The 17,572-nt window shown below is 40.4% G+C and overlaps 1 protein-coding gene across 1 annotated transcript in view; it reads left to right on the top strand.

The window, feature by feature from the left end:
* Positions 1 to 15,755, top strand: part of MTCL3 (MTCL family member 3) — a 181,044-nt gene extending 165,289 nt beyond the window's left edge. Inside the window, exons 6-7 of the mRNA XM_069726072.1 lie at positions 4,924 to 6,109; positions 10,666 to 15,755. Of these exons, the coding sequence (XP_069582173.1) occupies positions 4,924 to 6,109; positions 10,666 to 10,797 (1,318 nt within the window). The 3' untranslated portion in view covers positions 10,798 to 15,755. The remainder of the gene's footprint in view (positions 1 to 4,923; positions 6,110 to 10,665) is intronic.
* Positions 15,756 to 17,572: the final 1,817 nt, after the last annotated feature.

Below are 17,572 nucleotides of genomic sequence, written 5' to 3'. Positions count from 1 at the left end.
GAATTGAGATCAGACACCATGTTGCGTTTGGAGAGCCCCTGATGTGCCTAAACAGTGGAAGCCCCCACAAGTGACCCCATTCGGGAAACTAGACCACCTAGGAACTTATCTAGAGGTGTGGTGTGCACTTTGAACCCCAATTGTGTCACTAAACTTTACAATATAGAGCCGTGAAAATTAAAAATGATATTTTTTCCACAAAAATGATATTTTCGCCCCCAATTTTTTATTTTCCCAAGGGTATCAGGAGAAATTGGACCCCAAAAGTTGTTGTGCAATTTGTCCTGAGTACACTGATACCCCATATGTGGGGGGGAACCACCTTTTGGGTGCATGGCAGAGCTCGGAAGGGAAGGAACGCCGTTTTGGAATGCAGACTTTGATGGAATGGTCTGTGGGCGTCACGTTGCACTTACAGAGCCCCTGATTTACCTAAACAGTAGAAACCCCCCACAAGTTACCCCGTATTGGAAATTAGACCCCCAAAGGAACTTATCTAAATGTGTTGTGAGAACTTTAAACCCCCAAGTGTTTCACTAACGTTTATAACGCAGAGCTGTGAAAATAAAAAATCTTTTTCTTTTCCACAAAAATTATTTTTTAGCCCTCAGTTTTGTATTTTCCCAAGGGTAACAAGAGAAATTGGACCCCAAAAGTTGTTGTCCAATTTGTCCTAAGTACGCTGATACCCCATATGTGGGAGAAAACTACTGTTTGGGCACACGTCGGGGCTCGGAAGGGAAGAAGTGGCATTTTGGAATACAGACTTTGATGGAATGGTCTGTGGGCGTCACGTTGCATTTGCAGAGCCCCTGATGTACCTAAACAGTGTAATCCCCCCAATTCTAACTCCAACCCTAACCCCAAGGCACCCATAACCCTAATCCCAACCCTAACCACACCGCTAGCCCCAACACACCCTTAACCCTAATCACAACCCTAACCATAACTCTAACCACACCCCTAACCCTGACACACCCCAAACCCAACCGTAAGCGTAATCCAAACCCTAACCCCAACTCTAGCCCCAACCCTAACCCTAACTTTATCCCCAACCCTAACTTTATCCCCAACCCTAACTTTATCACCATCCCTAACCCAAACTTTAGCCCCAACCCTAACTTTAGCCCCAAGCCTAACCCTAATAAGAAAATGGAAAAACGGTATATACATTTTTTTAATTTTATTATTTTTCCCTAACTAAGGCAGTGATAAAGGGGGTTTTGATTTACTATTTTTAGTGGGGTTTTATGTTTGGCAGCTGTCACACACTAAAAGACGCTTTTTATTGCAAAAAATAGTTTTTGCGTTACCACATTTTGAAAATTTTTCCGTATTTTGATCCACAGAGTCATGTGAGGTCTTGTTTTTTTGCGGGACGAGTTGACATTTTTATTGGTACCGTTTTCGGGCACATGACATTTTTTGATCGCTTTTTATTCTGATTTTTGTTGGGCAGAATGAACAAAACCCAGTAATTCATGAATTTCTTTTTGGGGTGGGGGGGCGTTTATAACGTTTCGCTTTTGGTAAAATTGATAAAGCAGTTTTATTCTTCGGGTTAGTACGATTACAGCGATACCTCATTTATATCTTTTGATGCTGTATCGCGGCTCGTTTTTTTGCAGGTCAAGATGACGTTTTCAGCGGTACCATGTTTATTTATATCAGTCTTTTTGATCGTGTGTTATTCCACTTTTTCTTCGGCGGTATGATGATAAAGCATTGTTTTTTGCCTCGTTTTTTTTTTTTTTACGGTGTTCACTGAAGGGGTTAACTAGTGGGACAGTTTTATAGGTCGGGTCGTTACGGACGCGACGATACTAAATATGTGTACTTTTATCGTATTTTTTTTATTTACATAAAGAAATGTATTTATTGGAACAATATTTATTTTTTCTTTCTTTATTTAGAAATTTTTAAAAAAATATTTTTGCATAGTGTAATTTTTTTTAAACTTTTTTACATTGTCCCAGGGTGAGACCTCACTATATATCGCTGATCTGACACTTTGCAGAGCACTGTGTCAGATCAGCGATCTGACAGGCAGTGCAGGAGGCTTGCCGACACCTGCTCTCAGCAGGCGTTCGCAAGCCACCTCCCTGCAGTTCCAGGAAGGACCCCCGTGGCCATCTTGGATCCGGGCCTGCATGGACGAGAACGGAGGAGGCCCTTGGAACAACGCGATCACATCGCATTGTTCTGAGGGTCTCCGGGAAGCACGCCGGGAGTCCCCTCCCTGCACGATGCGTCCGTATGCCACGTGGCTTACGGAACGCTGCGATCATGTTTGATCACAGTGTTCCGGGGGTTAATGTGCTGGGAGTGCTCCTGGCACATAGTGCCGGATGTCAGCTGTGATAATCAGCTGACACCCGGCCGCGATCGGCCGCTCTCCTCCCGTGAGCGCGGCTGATTGCATATGACGCACTATCCCGTCGATGGTCATACGGGCCCAGGTCACTTTGACGGGATAGTACGTCTAATGTCAGAAAGGGGTTAAACATTTAGTGGCACTTTTTCTATAATTTTTAGAACCTTTAAACCATGACTGGCATCAGTATCAGGCAACCCAGGGCAAATGCCAGGTACTATTTTTTTACTCTTACCAATGTGAGGGTGAAGTAGACAGGGATCCTTCCTAAAATTATAATAAAAGAGAAAAAAGAGTCAAGTACCCCAATCTGCTACATCATCTAACATTTTTTTATGAGTTTGTGAATACCAGATTACTTCCTGTCTAAAAGATAGCGCAAGAGAAGGTTAGTCAAAAATGGAGTGCTTTTAAAAAAGCTATGCCTAGTATAGGCACTGGGATCCATTTTATAGTTGACAGTCCCTTTCGAAGCTTTAATGGAACATATGTTTGTGCAAGCCTAATGGATCATATGGAATGAGCTAGTCCAGATGGGACCACCCCTGCACATCTAAAAGAGTAGGATGTTGTCATGTGTCAGCAAACTGTAACCTATAGCAAAAATGAATTTCAAATTAAATAAATTTCTATGGTAGAAAACTTCATGAAGACCCTTTTACCAAGGACTGGTGTGCTGAAATGTTGAAGTGTATTTTAAATGCTTTTAGGTTCTGGAGTTTGTCCGATTCGATTCGCAGGACTTGGTACATTGGCCACATCAGTGGCCGCTGAGGACCTCTTACTTGACAGCATACACAGCCTGGTGAGATGTCGTTGGTGTGGCGTGACGCACATGTGATGTCACACTAGGTGGATCAATGGTTTATCTCCAAAATGCTGAAGAAATGCTCTCAAGAATTATGTTTTTGGCCTCATATCAGTAATCACATTTCCCACGAGGCTTTAGTAATGTTTCCAAGACTTTTTTTTATCCCTGAGCTTTACTTGAAGCATCAAATATTGGAATAGATTCAGTTGAATTAAGAAATATGTCTTTATATAAAACAATATAATTTTATCCTGACAAGATTAATGTCTTTTTGACACAAGTAGAAACATTACTACTTACCTTCTTCACCACCATAGAAGAGACTAGAATGCACAGTATTGGGGTCTTGTTTTTGTTTTTTGGTTTTGTTTGAGCTTATGGTCAGTTTTCCAGCAGACAACTTTTTACTGACAAGTAATACATTCCCATGAGTGGGGAGACAGAATAGGTTTGTTGTAAAATGATATGTATTGGCTTGAGGCAGTTGCTCATTAGAAATCATTAGAAGTCTCAGTAACAACTGACTTTGTTGTGTATAGGTACAATATTTCATTTAAGGGAAATGGAGATATACAAGTCTAAAGAAGTTGGTGCTGATATCTGCTATCATCCACCTGGAAAGGAAATGTAGATTTCCCCTTAAGCATTGTTTTTGCCATTTGATTATATAGTATAAAAGGTAATAAATACATTATTTTCTATGGTGGCATAAACAGCTTAAGGACCACTTTTAACCCAGAGACTCGACTTTATAGAGCAATGGCATCATTGGCTAACATATACACCTGGCACCACTTAAAGGGAATCTGTCACCAGGTTTTTGCTACCTCACCTGAAGCAGCCTGATGTAAGCAAAGAGAGCCAGAATCCAACGCTATATCACTTAGTTTACTGGGTCTATAGACAGTGAGTTACTTATCACAGGAGGGGCGGAGTCAGACTACCAGGCCCGCGCTTGCGTCACAGCAATGAAAATCTGGTGCTAAAACAATCATTGCAACTAAACAAAAGCACGGAGCTTGACAACAGAGGAATTGCTGAAATCTGTGTTTTAACGCCTACATCATGCTGCCTTCAGATTACACAGCAAAAACCTGCTGACAGATTTCCTTTAAATCTAGAAAAAAATAATGAACTACTTAAATTTCTGTCTGGCAGATATTTATGACATTATGTAATTATAATTGTTTGCATATGTTTTATGCCGATGGTCAAAAGAACAGTTTGGGTGGATGGAATTAGAGTAACTGCTGGAGCTTATAGATATGGTTCCCACAGCAGGGACCTCATCTAGTCATTTATCTGAAGTAAGGAGGCTTGTTGCTTGCATTTGGGAATGGAGGATTGGATGGAGGATTGGCTGCACGTGGGGTTCTCTCCGAAATTTTTGCACTTTCCATGAAAAAATATTGTAAAGATCAACATTTAGACAGCCACTTATCCATTCCTAGCTGCACATGACAGGAAACCTACTCTAGAAAAAGAGACATAACGCAGCTGGGGACCTGTTTCTACTGGACTTTTATGAAATGTCCTGTCGACATGCCATACATTTTCCAGACGTGACGCCTTTACATTGATCACATGGAAATGCTTGATTTATGGCTGATCTTCATTTACTTGTTGAACACTTTGTCAGCTTTTCATACTAAATTATAATTATTATGGTAGGGTGTTCTTTGGATTGGGTCACACGTTAAAAATTGTGATGTTAATTCTATAAATTTGTTTTGTACAGAGCTGTGTCAGATTCAGGAGTTGGAGAATCCAAGAAAAATCTTCATGTGAAAACACCCAGAAATCGTTCACCATGTCCCAAAGTGTCTACAAGCAAGCTAAAGGACTCTGTCATCAGCAGCAAAAACATCTCAACTTTCACTGCTGGCCCACAACAGCAAGAAAAAGATAGTTGGTCCTTGGAGACTCAAGACGCCGCTTTCCCTTCCTTAAATTTTTCATGGCCTTTGTCCAACTCTCTGTTTCATGATAAAATTCCGTTGATAAATGAAAATCTGGTTCCAATCGCAAGCAAAAAAGTCTCTACCGACATTGAATCAAACAATAACGATGGAGAGCTTTGCCACCTGGAATGGTTATGTGGTATCGGACGGCTTGAAGATGGAGATTTTGCTGAGTCTTTGTTTAATAGTTTTACAGATATTAATCACTTTACTCCAGAAATGAACAAACAAAATCTTTCGGTGTCACAGAATCACTTTTTCAACTCTGATAGTTTATATCCTGAAGTGATCATGTTAGGACATTCTGCCATAGGCTCTCCTTATAGCTATGGGAATACGATAAAGAATGGAAAATTAGCTGCAAAGATTGATGAGTTTAACCGAGTAGTATTTAAAGCTGGAAAAGGAAATGCAGTTAGCCATGATGACATGTCAATGGATATGGCAGTGGATATTGATGAAGAATATTTGAGCCCCCCGGTGTCCCAGCATTTAACTACTGGAAAAACTATTACCAAGCCACTTACTGTAACCGAGATAAGGGAACCACCTTGTACAATTAGCACATCCTATAATGGTGGCAAAGTGGAGAAACCTACAGCTCAACAATGTCAGCAGGCAAATGGTCCTCTTACTAGGAGTAGCTACAAGAACACGCTACAAAAACACAACTGGAAAGGTATCAATTTGTCAGGACGGCCACGGTCAGCAGACTCTAGATCCAACTATGGGGTTGTGGAAAAGCTTCTAAAAAGCTATGAGACCAAAGGGGCTGCTCCTGTTTGTCATTCTAAGCCATCAATTAGCACATGGACACAGTCAGACTTCTTGCTGGCCGATAACAGCGCTGACACACTGACTCAATGTTTGGAGATGTTTCATCTTGAACAAACTGCAAAGGTTCTACAGAATGACCTTCACTGGTATCCACATCAAGACTCCTCAAACCCAAAGCTGCCCGAGGTGAGAATACAGTTTCATTGCTACAATTTATTATGCTATTTTAACTGGCTATCTATCAGGTATCTGATAACATACAAATTGATACAAGATCTGTTCTTTACTCAATGACAACCTGTTACGTATCCCTAAAAAATTAGTTTTATTAACTTGTGAAAATCCCAGTGTTTCCATGAATCTTTTCTTGTTTTTGCTTTTTTCATTTTGTTCCACTGCTGCAGAGATATGCCCGGTTTTCCTTTTGGTGCCCTGTATACGAATTCCTGGCTTGTGATCCAAGAGGGCATGTCAGAAAAGTTTTCCTCCGGAGGGAGCGTGTAGTCCTTTCTATGACGGTGCCCAGTCACCACTCAGCAGCATCTGAAATTGTTTGAACAGAGTAATCTCGCAAGATTTCATTGTTCTCAATGCTACTTGCAGGCAGGAACAGGAGATCTCACAAGATCACCCTGTTCGATCAGTTTCTTATGTTACTGAGCAATGATTGGGAAGTGTCATAGAGAGGGAAAGACTACCTGCCCCCAGAGAAAACTCTTCTGGCATGCCCTCTTATACCAAAGGCCAGAAATTAGTGTACTGGATGCAAAAAGCAAAAAAAGGCATAATCCTGAAAAGGAGGGACCAATGGAAACCGGCATAAGATTCAGAGGAGCATGGAGATTTTGGCAAGGTGAAAAACTACGGTAATTTTTTGGAACACGACAAGTCTTCTTTAAAGATGCACTCTTATTTCTTTATCTCCACAACCACCCTACTTGATTGCTTATGACATTCTACACTTCTCTCACATACAGTATACTTCAATGCACTTCAAAGTGTTTTTGTCTTCAGGCGTCATCTTGAATTTCAGATTTCACTGATTTTAGGCAGAAAATAAAATATATTGCCATTTTTTACATTTTAAAACATTTTTTGCATTTTAAAAATTGCAAAAAGGAAGGATGGCTGATGATAAAGTTTGGGCACCTGGAGATTTGTTATCAGATAACTTACTGTATTTTTCGCTTTATGAGACGCACCTGATTATAAGACGCACCCCCAAATTTGGTGAAGAAAAAGAGAAAAAAATAATTTTATGTTAAATGGGGGTCTGTCTTATAATGCCAGTGTCCATTTTACAAATCATATATATGTCTCTCATCCTGGTATCTATATAACCCCCATCCTGGCACATGGCCCCCCGTACAGCTGGCACACTGGCACAATTCCCCCTTGTGCTGCTGGCACACTGCCCCCCATGGGCTGCTGGCACACTGCCCGCCTTTTGCTGCTGGCACAATGCCTCCCTGTGCTGCTGGCACACTTCCCCCTGTGCTGCTGGCACACCTGCCCCCCTGTGCTGCTGGCGCACTGCCCCCCTTTGCTGCTGGCACACTGTTCCCCCTGTGGTGCTGGAACCCTGCCCCCCTGTGCTGCTGGCACACTGCCCCCCCATCTCATCCTGGATATGGCTCCCCCTCACTATAAGCCCCCCTTCTGGCACGCACATGCCCCCCCTCTCTATATATGCCCCCCTGCTGGCACGCACATGGCCCCCCACTCTCTATATGCCCCCCTGCTGGCACACACATGTCCCCCCAGTCACTACATGCTCCCCTGCAGGCACGCATGCACATGATAAAATAACAAACACTTAACTCACCTTCTGATGATGGCTCAATGCTCCCAGCTTCTCGGTTGCGCTTCCTGTTTCCCAGGCATCAGATCATTTGACCTGGGCACATAGTGATGACATCACTGTGCTGTGCCGATCACATGATCAAATGTCGGCACAGACACAGGAAGACACAGGAAGAGCCACGGGAGAACTGGGAGCACGGAGCCATCATCAGAAGGTGAGTTAAGTGTTTGTTATTTTATCATGCGCGTGCCTGCAGGGGGGCATGTAGTGACTGGGGGGGGGCAATGTGTATGCCAGCAGGGGGGGCATATAGAGTGACGGGGGGGGGGGCATATTCATGATGGGGGGAGTGCAGGCACATGCAATATGCACTGCTCCCCTGTCAAGCAACTCGGCGCGGCTTCAGCACCGAGGTGATGGACATCAGGTGCAGTGAATATTACATGAGGCTAATGAATAGGAGCACAGGACCTCCTGCTATCTCTGCAGCCTGCAGCCAGCCCTCTCCAGCCTGACACCACTCCAGAGCTGCCCCCCCCCCCCCTCTACAGCACACAGATTCGTATTATAAGATGCACCCCCCATTTTCCCCCCAAATTTGGGGAACAAAAGTGCATCTTATAATCTGAAAAATACGATGGATCAAGGTTTTAGACCTTACTTAGCCTGTTAGGGTTATGGCTTGTTCGCTATCATCGTTAGGAAAGGCCAGGTGATGCAAATTTCCCAGTTTATAAAACCCCAGCCTTCTTTAACCTTGTGCCACAAAACAGCAGCCATGGGTTCTTTTAAGCAGCCGCCTAGCACTCTGAGAATAAAAACGGTGGAGGCGTTTTCAAGTTGCCCTTTCCTCAGTACGAAATGTAATTAAGAAATGGCAGTTAACAGGAACAGTGGAGATCAGGAAAAGGCCTGGAAGACCAAGCAAAATTTAAATGAGAGGTGCTCGTAGGATTGCTAGCAAGGCATATCAGAACCCCCGCTTGACTGCAAAAGACCTTCAGAAAGATTTGCAGACTCTAGAGTTGTGGTACATTGTTCTGCTGTTAGGAGACTCCTGCACAAATATGGCCTTCATGGAAGAGTCATCAGAAGAAAACCTCTCCTGTGTCCCCACCATAAAATTCAGCATCAGAAGTATGCACAAGAACATCTAAACAAGCCTGATGCATTTTGGAAACAAGTCTTGTGGACCGATGAGGTTAATATAGAACCCATTGGACACATTGATCAAGGGTACAGAATTTCAGGAAAAGAACAACTTGTCAACCATTAAGCATGGGGGTGGATCAATCATGCTTTGAGGTTCTGTTGCAGCCAATGACATGGGGAACATTTTCCGGGTAGAGGGAAGAATGGATTCAGTGAGATATTAGCAAATTCTTGATTCACACATAACACCATGTGTGAAAAAGCTGAAGTTGAAAATACGATGGCTTCTCCAAATGAATAACGATTCTAATCACACTTCAAAATCCACAATAGAATACCTCAAAAGGGAAAAGCTGAAGGTTTTACAATGGCCTTCACAGTCCCCTAATCTGGACATCATTGAACATCTGTGGCTAGACCTCAAAATACACTAGTAGTGCATGCAAGATGACCCAGGAATCTAACCAAACTGGAGGAATCGATGAAAATCCCTCAAACAAGAATTGAAAGACTCTTGGCTGGCTACAAAAAGCATTTACAAGCTAGGATACTTTCAAAAGACGGTGCTACTAGGAATTAACCATGCAGGGTGCCCAAACTTTTGCATTAGCCCATTTTTCTTTTAGCGTGTAAATGTAAAAAATGACAATATTTTTTGTGCCTAAAATACAAAGAAAATGTGTCACCTTTAACTTTAGGCCTTTTAGATATCATGTCATCTTCAACTTGCTTGACATCCCCCACACAGTCTGATGCCCCTGTATTCCACTACATAGTATGATGGTCCTGCAGCTTCCAAATTCAATTTGATGAAACCCAAAGCCCCCATACACAGTATGATGTCCTCACACACAATACGATGTCTCACAGCCCCCAACACAGTATGATACCCCCACCAGAGTGTAATGTTCCCCAGGGTTTCTGCAAACAGTATACTCCCCACACAATATGATACCCCCCAGCATAATCTCCCACTGCTCCCCTATGCACAATATGATCCCCCACACAGTATGATTGTCCAAGAGTCCCCCACTCCATAAAATGGCTCCACAGTTCTCCACACAGTATGATGGTCCCACTGCTTCATACACAGTATGATGGGCCATACAACCCTCCCACCCCTACACACACAGTATAAGGGTCCTCACAGCCCGCCACAGAGTATGATGGTCTCACAGTACATTTGCCCCACACATAGTATGATTCCCACACATACAATGTGAAGCTTTCTCTCTCACACACACACACACACACACACACAAACACACACACAAAATTTGTTGTACTGTAAACGTTTAAGACCAATTTATTTTAAGTCATAATCCCCTCGTAATGGTCATCTCGGTGGCTACCTACTCTGCTCACCCCTAGTAATCTTTGAATTTGTCAATTAATTGTCATTCTGAGTTCCTCATCAAACACTCAAAAAATGCCGTGACAGGCGCTGCTCAGACGCTCATAAATGGGCTCATAAACTGTATTAAGCCTATTGACTGTACTGTGCTCATGCGTGCTGATCAGCTTGCTTTTCTGAGCTATCAGCGGGAGTCTCATGTGGTGGAACCCCACTCATCTGCAGGACGTAAAAGTTGGGGGAAAAGATATAAAATATATTAAGAAAAAATGTATAGAAATGTTATAGGGCTGACAGCTGTCCTGCCCAGTAGCTTTCCTATCATCTGGTTTGCTGACATTATTTGGCTCGGCATCCTTCCAGAAGCACGCACACTTGACCACTGCCCACTATTTACCGCTGATGTACATTAACCATTGATTTCTCACCTAGGTATCAAGAACATCTGCAAATGAGAAGGGATTTTCGCGTCCTGCACGACCAGCAAATCGACGTCCACCTTCTAGATGGGCTTCAGCAAGATCTCCCTCAATGCCGGCACCTATCAGGAGAGCAACCCACTAGTGTCCATACTATTGCTAACAATCCACATTACACGTGATATAGTGACTTTCGTTGTATACAGGGGATTAAAAAGTCGAACTTTTGAAATGAAGAAATGTCCTTGGCACTTTTCATGGTGGATCATATTATGGGATGTGCCTATTTGGCGGTAACAGAAGGCAGCTATGTCACAGGAAATTAGGACACTGGAAATAATAGCATTATATTTATGGCATATTTGTTAAAAGAGCCACCATGTCTATGTATCATGAAACTGTCCCAAACGGGAACGTTTGATGTTACCATTTGCTCCTTTAACATGTTGTGCCTCTGGAAGCTACGATAGTGTGCTAGGTATCTTATACTGCCATGTCGTCAGTACTTCAGTGTTTATGACTAGCAGAAACATATTTCTGTACTTTTTACATGTCATTGTTCCTTATGTATATTTTATGTTGCCATTTATTATGGGATGTTTAGTGGACTTTTGTACAGTTCCATTTAGTTAAACGCATCAGTTCTTATATGCATGTAATATGATCATAATGCATGTTTCTAAATACAGGCCATACTGCGTTTAGAAATTGCTGACGTGATGTACACATACATACCACGGATCACACACTTATTATTTCATCTAGCCATCCTTTATGTGTAAAAATATCTACTATGTATTCTTCATTTTCTATTAGCCTGAAGATATGCTTTCTACTGTATAGATCATCATACATATACTCGCTCTGGTTATAAAAGGCATGTATCTCTGTTGATATACTTGCTGTATGATCTTATGTTCTTCTGATGGAAGGTCTCCTATGAATATAGAGGAATTCCAATATATATATATCCTAATATGCTTTTTAGTATCTAATATCCAGTTTTCAGCCTGAATGGAAAGGAGATATTTTGATAGGCTGGATGATAATATTTATTAAAAAAAAATCTGGTAAATGCACACAGGTTTATCATTGTGCTGTTCCGGAGTGGCTGATTCTGTTAAATCGCTTGTTTTTTTTTTATAATGATGGCTTTTTATGTGCGAGCCATTCCAAAAATGTATTTATCTCATTACATAGGACCATTACATATTGATTGCCGAACTGTAGTGTCTTAGTAGTCCTAGTTCTATTGTGCGGATCAATGGTTTTCTGGTGAAATTGCAGATTTGAAGATTTCATGATGATCGCGAGATTCTTTATATCAAGTTTCTATCAAAGTGTTTTTATGTACAGTAGACGGAAGGAAGGACTAGTACTTACGTTAGCAGCTTCAGTACCCTGTTAGCATGTCTCTTTCAGCCAATGGTGAACTATGTTGACTGATATATTAGAAGTACAGTTATAAACTTAGCCTGTATTTTGGCATCCGCTTACATACACAAATATTGCATCAGTAGCTGAAAAGAATATGATACTTTGGTGCCAGAGATCCTACTATGCACCTACAAATATGTATTTATCATCTACAGTTACTGATCATAAATCACATTTACGCTTCGGCTAAGGCAGCATCTTACTGATACTGTCAGACCGTAATTTCTATCTAGATTTCCTTTTAGTTACAGTACAAACTGATATTTTTTATTTGTAACAACTGGCACCAAAGGTTTGAAAAAAAAAGACAAAAATCATTTTAAGCCTTTCAATTTTAGATTGAATATATTTTTATTTGCTTTCAAAGTTGTTACATTTTATAATCAATATATATAAAAGTTGGTGTTACCCCTTCTGACATGGAATTTAAAGAGTATATTTCACAAACCTATGGCCGCCCCAGATTGGTGATTCTTCGAAATAACACACTTATAGAGAATAACTATGAGTGTGTAGAATTATTATGTAAATACATGAAAAACGTAAATGTTCACATCTCAATTGTTTTTTTAATCTGCTAAAGTGAGAATAATAACTAAACAACTCAAAAGTAGAAAAATACATTTCTGACATTTTAAAAAAATATTGTTGACCATTTAGTCACCGCTCTTTTCAATAGCAGTCAAAACCCTTCCATCCATGGAGTCTGAACTGCCGATGATCAACTCTTTGGGCAGCACCAACCACAGCCTCCCAGACACTGTACAGAGTGGTGGACTGTTTTCTTTACCATAAATATCTCATTTAAGAAGGGCCCACAAGTTCTCAATAGGGTATAGATCAGGTGAGGAAGATGGCCATGTAATTATTTTTTCATCTTTAAGGCCTTTACTTGCTAGCCAAGTAGTGAAGTACTTCAGTGCATGAGATGGAGCACTGTCCTGCATAAAAATTAAGGTTTTTATGAAATATACAGACTTTTTTGCAGTAGGTTTGGGAGTTGATTTTGAGTCTACCTCCAACCCAAAAAAGCTCAGCTAATTTATCTTTAATAATATCAACCCATAGTATTTCCACACCTCCACCATGCTGGCGGCTGAGTCTAAGTGGAGGTTTGTGCCCATTTCTGATCGAGCCATGGGCTCATCCATCTGATCTGTCAAGTATCACTTTCACCTCATCAGTCCATCAAGCATTTGAAAAATTTGTCTTCAGATATTATTTCTTGACCCCGTCTTGACGTTTCAATTTCTTTGTCTTGTTTACACAAGTTTGGGTTTCACCCTTCCTTACCTTGTCTATGAGGATTGAACACCATTTTGACAGCACTGGAGGATAATGAGTTTCTGGACCCTTCACATTTGATTCTTCTCAAATCTTTGACAGTTAATGTGCGTTTTTTTTTCTCAACACGTTTTTGCGACCCTGATGACTATTTGCAAGAAAACTTTTGATGGTTCTGTAATTTACTCTCCAATACTTTAGCATTTTCAAGAGTGCTGCATTACTTTATAAGACGTGTAACAGTTTTACATTTGTCAGAGTCAGTTAAATCTCTTTGTTGGCCTTTTACACATGAGGAAAACAAGCTGCCTAATAATTCTGCACATCTGGATAAAGGGTATTGTTCTCATTAGGCCACATCCTCCTTACACAAACGCACATCACTTAAAATGCTTCATCCAATAAGCATTCAAGTTTATACAGCTTGGAGTTGGAAAATAGGTATAAATATGATGATGTAGTCAAAATGCTCACTTGCCTAATTGTTTTGCACATAGTTTATTAACAAAAGTAGTCTGAAGGGTTCTCAATATCCCCACCATTTTAAATTAAATTTGGGTCTGAACTGGGTTATGGGATCCCACAATCATCTACAGCCCACCTCCTACAGCCCACCTCACAGTGAAAGCAATACATTTCACTCACTACTGATCAAATGATGTTACTGTTCAGTAACCACTGTAGGATGTCTTAGTGCAAACAGCAATATTGCATGATAACATACAAGATCTCTTGGTTTTTCAAAGAGGAGGACCACAGAGGGTTGTTGGATCCAGCTCTGCTGAATTCCTCAGAAGTTCGAAGCTAGCCTTTGTTATTTGGGACACTTTGAACGTTTTTATTAGCAGGTGTTATTTAGAAGAATCACCAGACTGAGGCTAAATAAAGAGAGCAGCCACAGACTGACGAGTATGCTTTCATTTTTTCCCCAATAAAGTAACACTTCTGGAGCATTTTTTTTAGAACTTTGAATTTTATTCTTTTATTATTCCCTCTAAAAATGTATGAACAAATTCACAGTTGAGTATTGCCATTCCCCTTTTCTATAAAGTCTGTCCCTGTACAGTCTGACACTGTATAATCAGCACTGACAGTGTCAAAGTATATATGAATACATCTTGTTGACTTAAGGAATGGTAAGTTGTTAAAGAGGCTGTCCAACCATGTTGAAAACTGGGCATGGATGTATAAAAAATAACAAAGTGAGCCATACTTACCTGTTGTCATCTTCACAGATCGAGCGCCTGCCACTTTGTTGGCTGTTTTTCTGACGATGTGCTGTTATAATCACCTGACCACTGCAATCACAGGTATAAGCAATCCCGTGAGGGAGCAACAGCAACATCATCACTTCCGATGCAGCTGCAGGCCACCGGTGCAGCCACAGACCACCAGAGCAGCCTGCACTGGATCCATGTGGCTTATCACAGGTGAATTTTGCTCAGGTTGTTATTTTCATTTTTTATATGTCCAATATAAAGTTTTTTTTTCTTAGGTTGAATAACCCCTTTAATTTATTTATACGTTTAATTAAAGGACATATTACAAGTACGGTAATATTGTTATTTTATGGGGAATAAAAGTATTTATCTATTGATGTCAGAAGAAATATAAAGTGATATATTAAAAGCCGTTATAATTATGATGAGAAAATGACTAATGAGAAGTAAAGTTGAATTCACTTTCTCAAATTGTACTCCTGTCAAGCACATCGCAGTTGATCCTATATGTTTTAAGTAGACTTGAGTAGCATTTTGTCTTTAGGCCTTATGTTCATGTGGTCAAACTACAGAAGAGTAAAAATAAAGAAAAAATCAAAATAGGAAGAGAAGGAAGCCATGTTTTAGAAATTGCAACACACTGATGAGGAATAAATGTTTAAATAATTTTATGGCTCCCCTCCTAATTCCCATTACTTATACATCCACAATATAGTGATGCCCTTTCATATAAAAATACCCTTGATAAAAGTTCTGTAGATCTCTTAAAAAACAACAACAAATGTCTAAAGTTTTTGTTCTAGATTTTGGAGATTGGTTTCTCCCATGAATGTTTTCCAGAAGCATTGAGCATCTCCCCTATAGGTTTTATTCCAGAGTTTTAGATGTTGCTTCTGCACCACATTATTCACTGAATTTATTTATTAATTTCTATGTAAAATATGGGTGGTTGAATTGTAAAATCCCAAAGCTTTGGTGCCTTTAATTCTATGTGATACGCATTGAGTTTTTTATGGCTGTATGAATAAAGTGGTCTTTAAAACAATAAAACATCGATGTCTGCTGATAGTGGGGAGTGATCCTTTTCTTCAAACACTTTTTCAAATCTTTTTGGCTATTTGTAGAATTGATTTAGATTGTGGTAATAAATTGGATTCAATAATTTGCATTCTCATTCATTTTTTTGTATTACAGCTAAATCTAATGACTCAAAGTTTATATTTTTTCTGATTGTAGCATTTCACGTTTTCAGCTTTTTCCACCTGATCTGTTTTTACATTTTATTTTTACATAGAGTTGCAGACTTATAAAATATCAGAAGGGCAGTACTAAACCTCCCTGGGTCCAGCGCTACCTTTCCACCACTGCTCCAGCCTTTGTTGATAGGCTACAGCAATGACATCAGTGACAGAGCAATGTGACCATTGTGACCAGCCTCTTGGATCAGCTGCTCATGCCATCTAAATCGACATCACTTCTGAGGCCAGTGGTTGGCTGCACTTGTCATATGCTCTGTAGTCATGATGTCATCATGTTATATAGCTCTGCAACCCTATGAAAAGTCAGATTTCAAATGGACATTTAAATTTGTTGTATTAGAGTAGTAGTGTAGATTCATTATGACTGTTGCTCTACTGCTAGACTTAAGGGGCGTTTTGTACATGGTTACCCCAAATCCATTAAGAGGTGAATGCCACTTAATGAATTCAGCACATCTTATCAGTGGCTTGCGCCCCACCAGAAATATCGATGAATCCAGCAGGAATGTAGTAAAATCACTAAATGTATTTCTTCATTTTTTTTTAAAAAAGGAAAGGGTTGTATCCTATGGTACACCACTTGTAAATAATATCATACCATGATTAAGACGTTAGTCGAAACGCGTCGGAAGAACGCTGCCATGTGTGCATAATGCTGTAAGAAATTATAACTTATTTACAAGTGGTGTACCATAGGATACAACCCTTTCCTTTTTAAAAAAAAAAATGAAATAAATTTAGTGATTTTACTACATTCCTGCTGGATTCATCGATTTTTCTGTGGACTGAGTGCTCAAGTTTTCCGTGCAGGAACAGGTGTGGAATAGACGATATTCAGGTGAGCTGACTATCTTTTGTTTTTTTGTGACCACCAGAAATATGACTCTGTTCAACGACTGAAGTATCATTTCTCACCTAGAAAATTCAACGATTGGATGAATTTGATGGGTGGGAATTGCCACCCTGTCCCAGATCAGCTTCTCCCCAGCTCCACCCATTTTGGTGGAGCTGCCCAAAACTAGTGTGAAAACGCTAAAAGGTAAAAAACATTTTGTGCAATCTTATTTATTATGCCTACTGAAATATCACCATCATATTCCACAGTGCTTTACAAATATTTTCATCACTGTCTCCATTGGGCCTCACAATCTTAATTCCCTATCAGTGTGTCTTTGGAAGGTGGGAGGAAATCCACGCAAACAAGGGGAGAACATACAAACTCGTTAAAGATGTTGACCTTGATTTGATTTCAACCAGGATCCCAGCATTGGAAAACAACAGTGCTATCCCGAGCACTAAACGATGTGTTGTCCAACTATGTGTTGTGTAAAACTTTTGTGACATTTCAAACTGTTTTTCTGGTGTATATACTATGATGAATTGGATCCTTTGTGTTTATGTAAGAAAGCAGTCTTCAAGCAAAACATTTGGAACTGTGAATTCGGGCAGTTTTCTATTAGATTTTTTCCATTTCTCCCAGATTATCCAGAATCCCCGAGAGACAAAGGAGACATCCTAGAATACAGGGTAAGAGAAAAGTCTCCTAGGTGTTGCATTCTAATTAAAAAGCCAACCCCTTTGATGGAGTGTCCTATCTCCTCCTGAGTACCACCACTGCAGATTACATCTTGGTGGTTGCCCTATTTGTAGCTGCAGGAACGTGAAGAAATTAGTATTTGCATAGTCTGGTCTGTGATATGTATTAGCTTAAGATATTTGG

This window comes from Ranitomeya imitator, chromosome 5 (genome assembly GCF_032444005.1).
Source record: "Ranitomeya imitator isolate aRanImi1 chromosome 5, aRanImi1.pri, whole genome shotgun sequence".
In the NCBI taxonomy this organism is placed as follows: Eukaryota; Metazoa; Chordata; class Amphibia; order Anura; family Dendrobatidae; genus Ranitomeya; species Ranitomeya imitator.
Note: the sequence above shows the minus strand (reverse complement) of the source record. Positions and strands in the feature narration are given on the sequence as shown.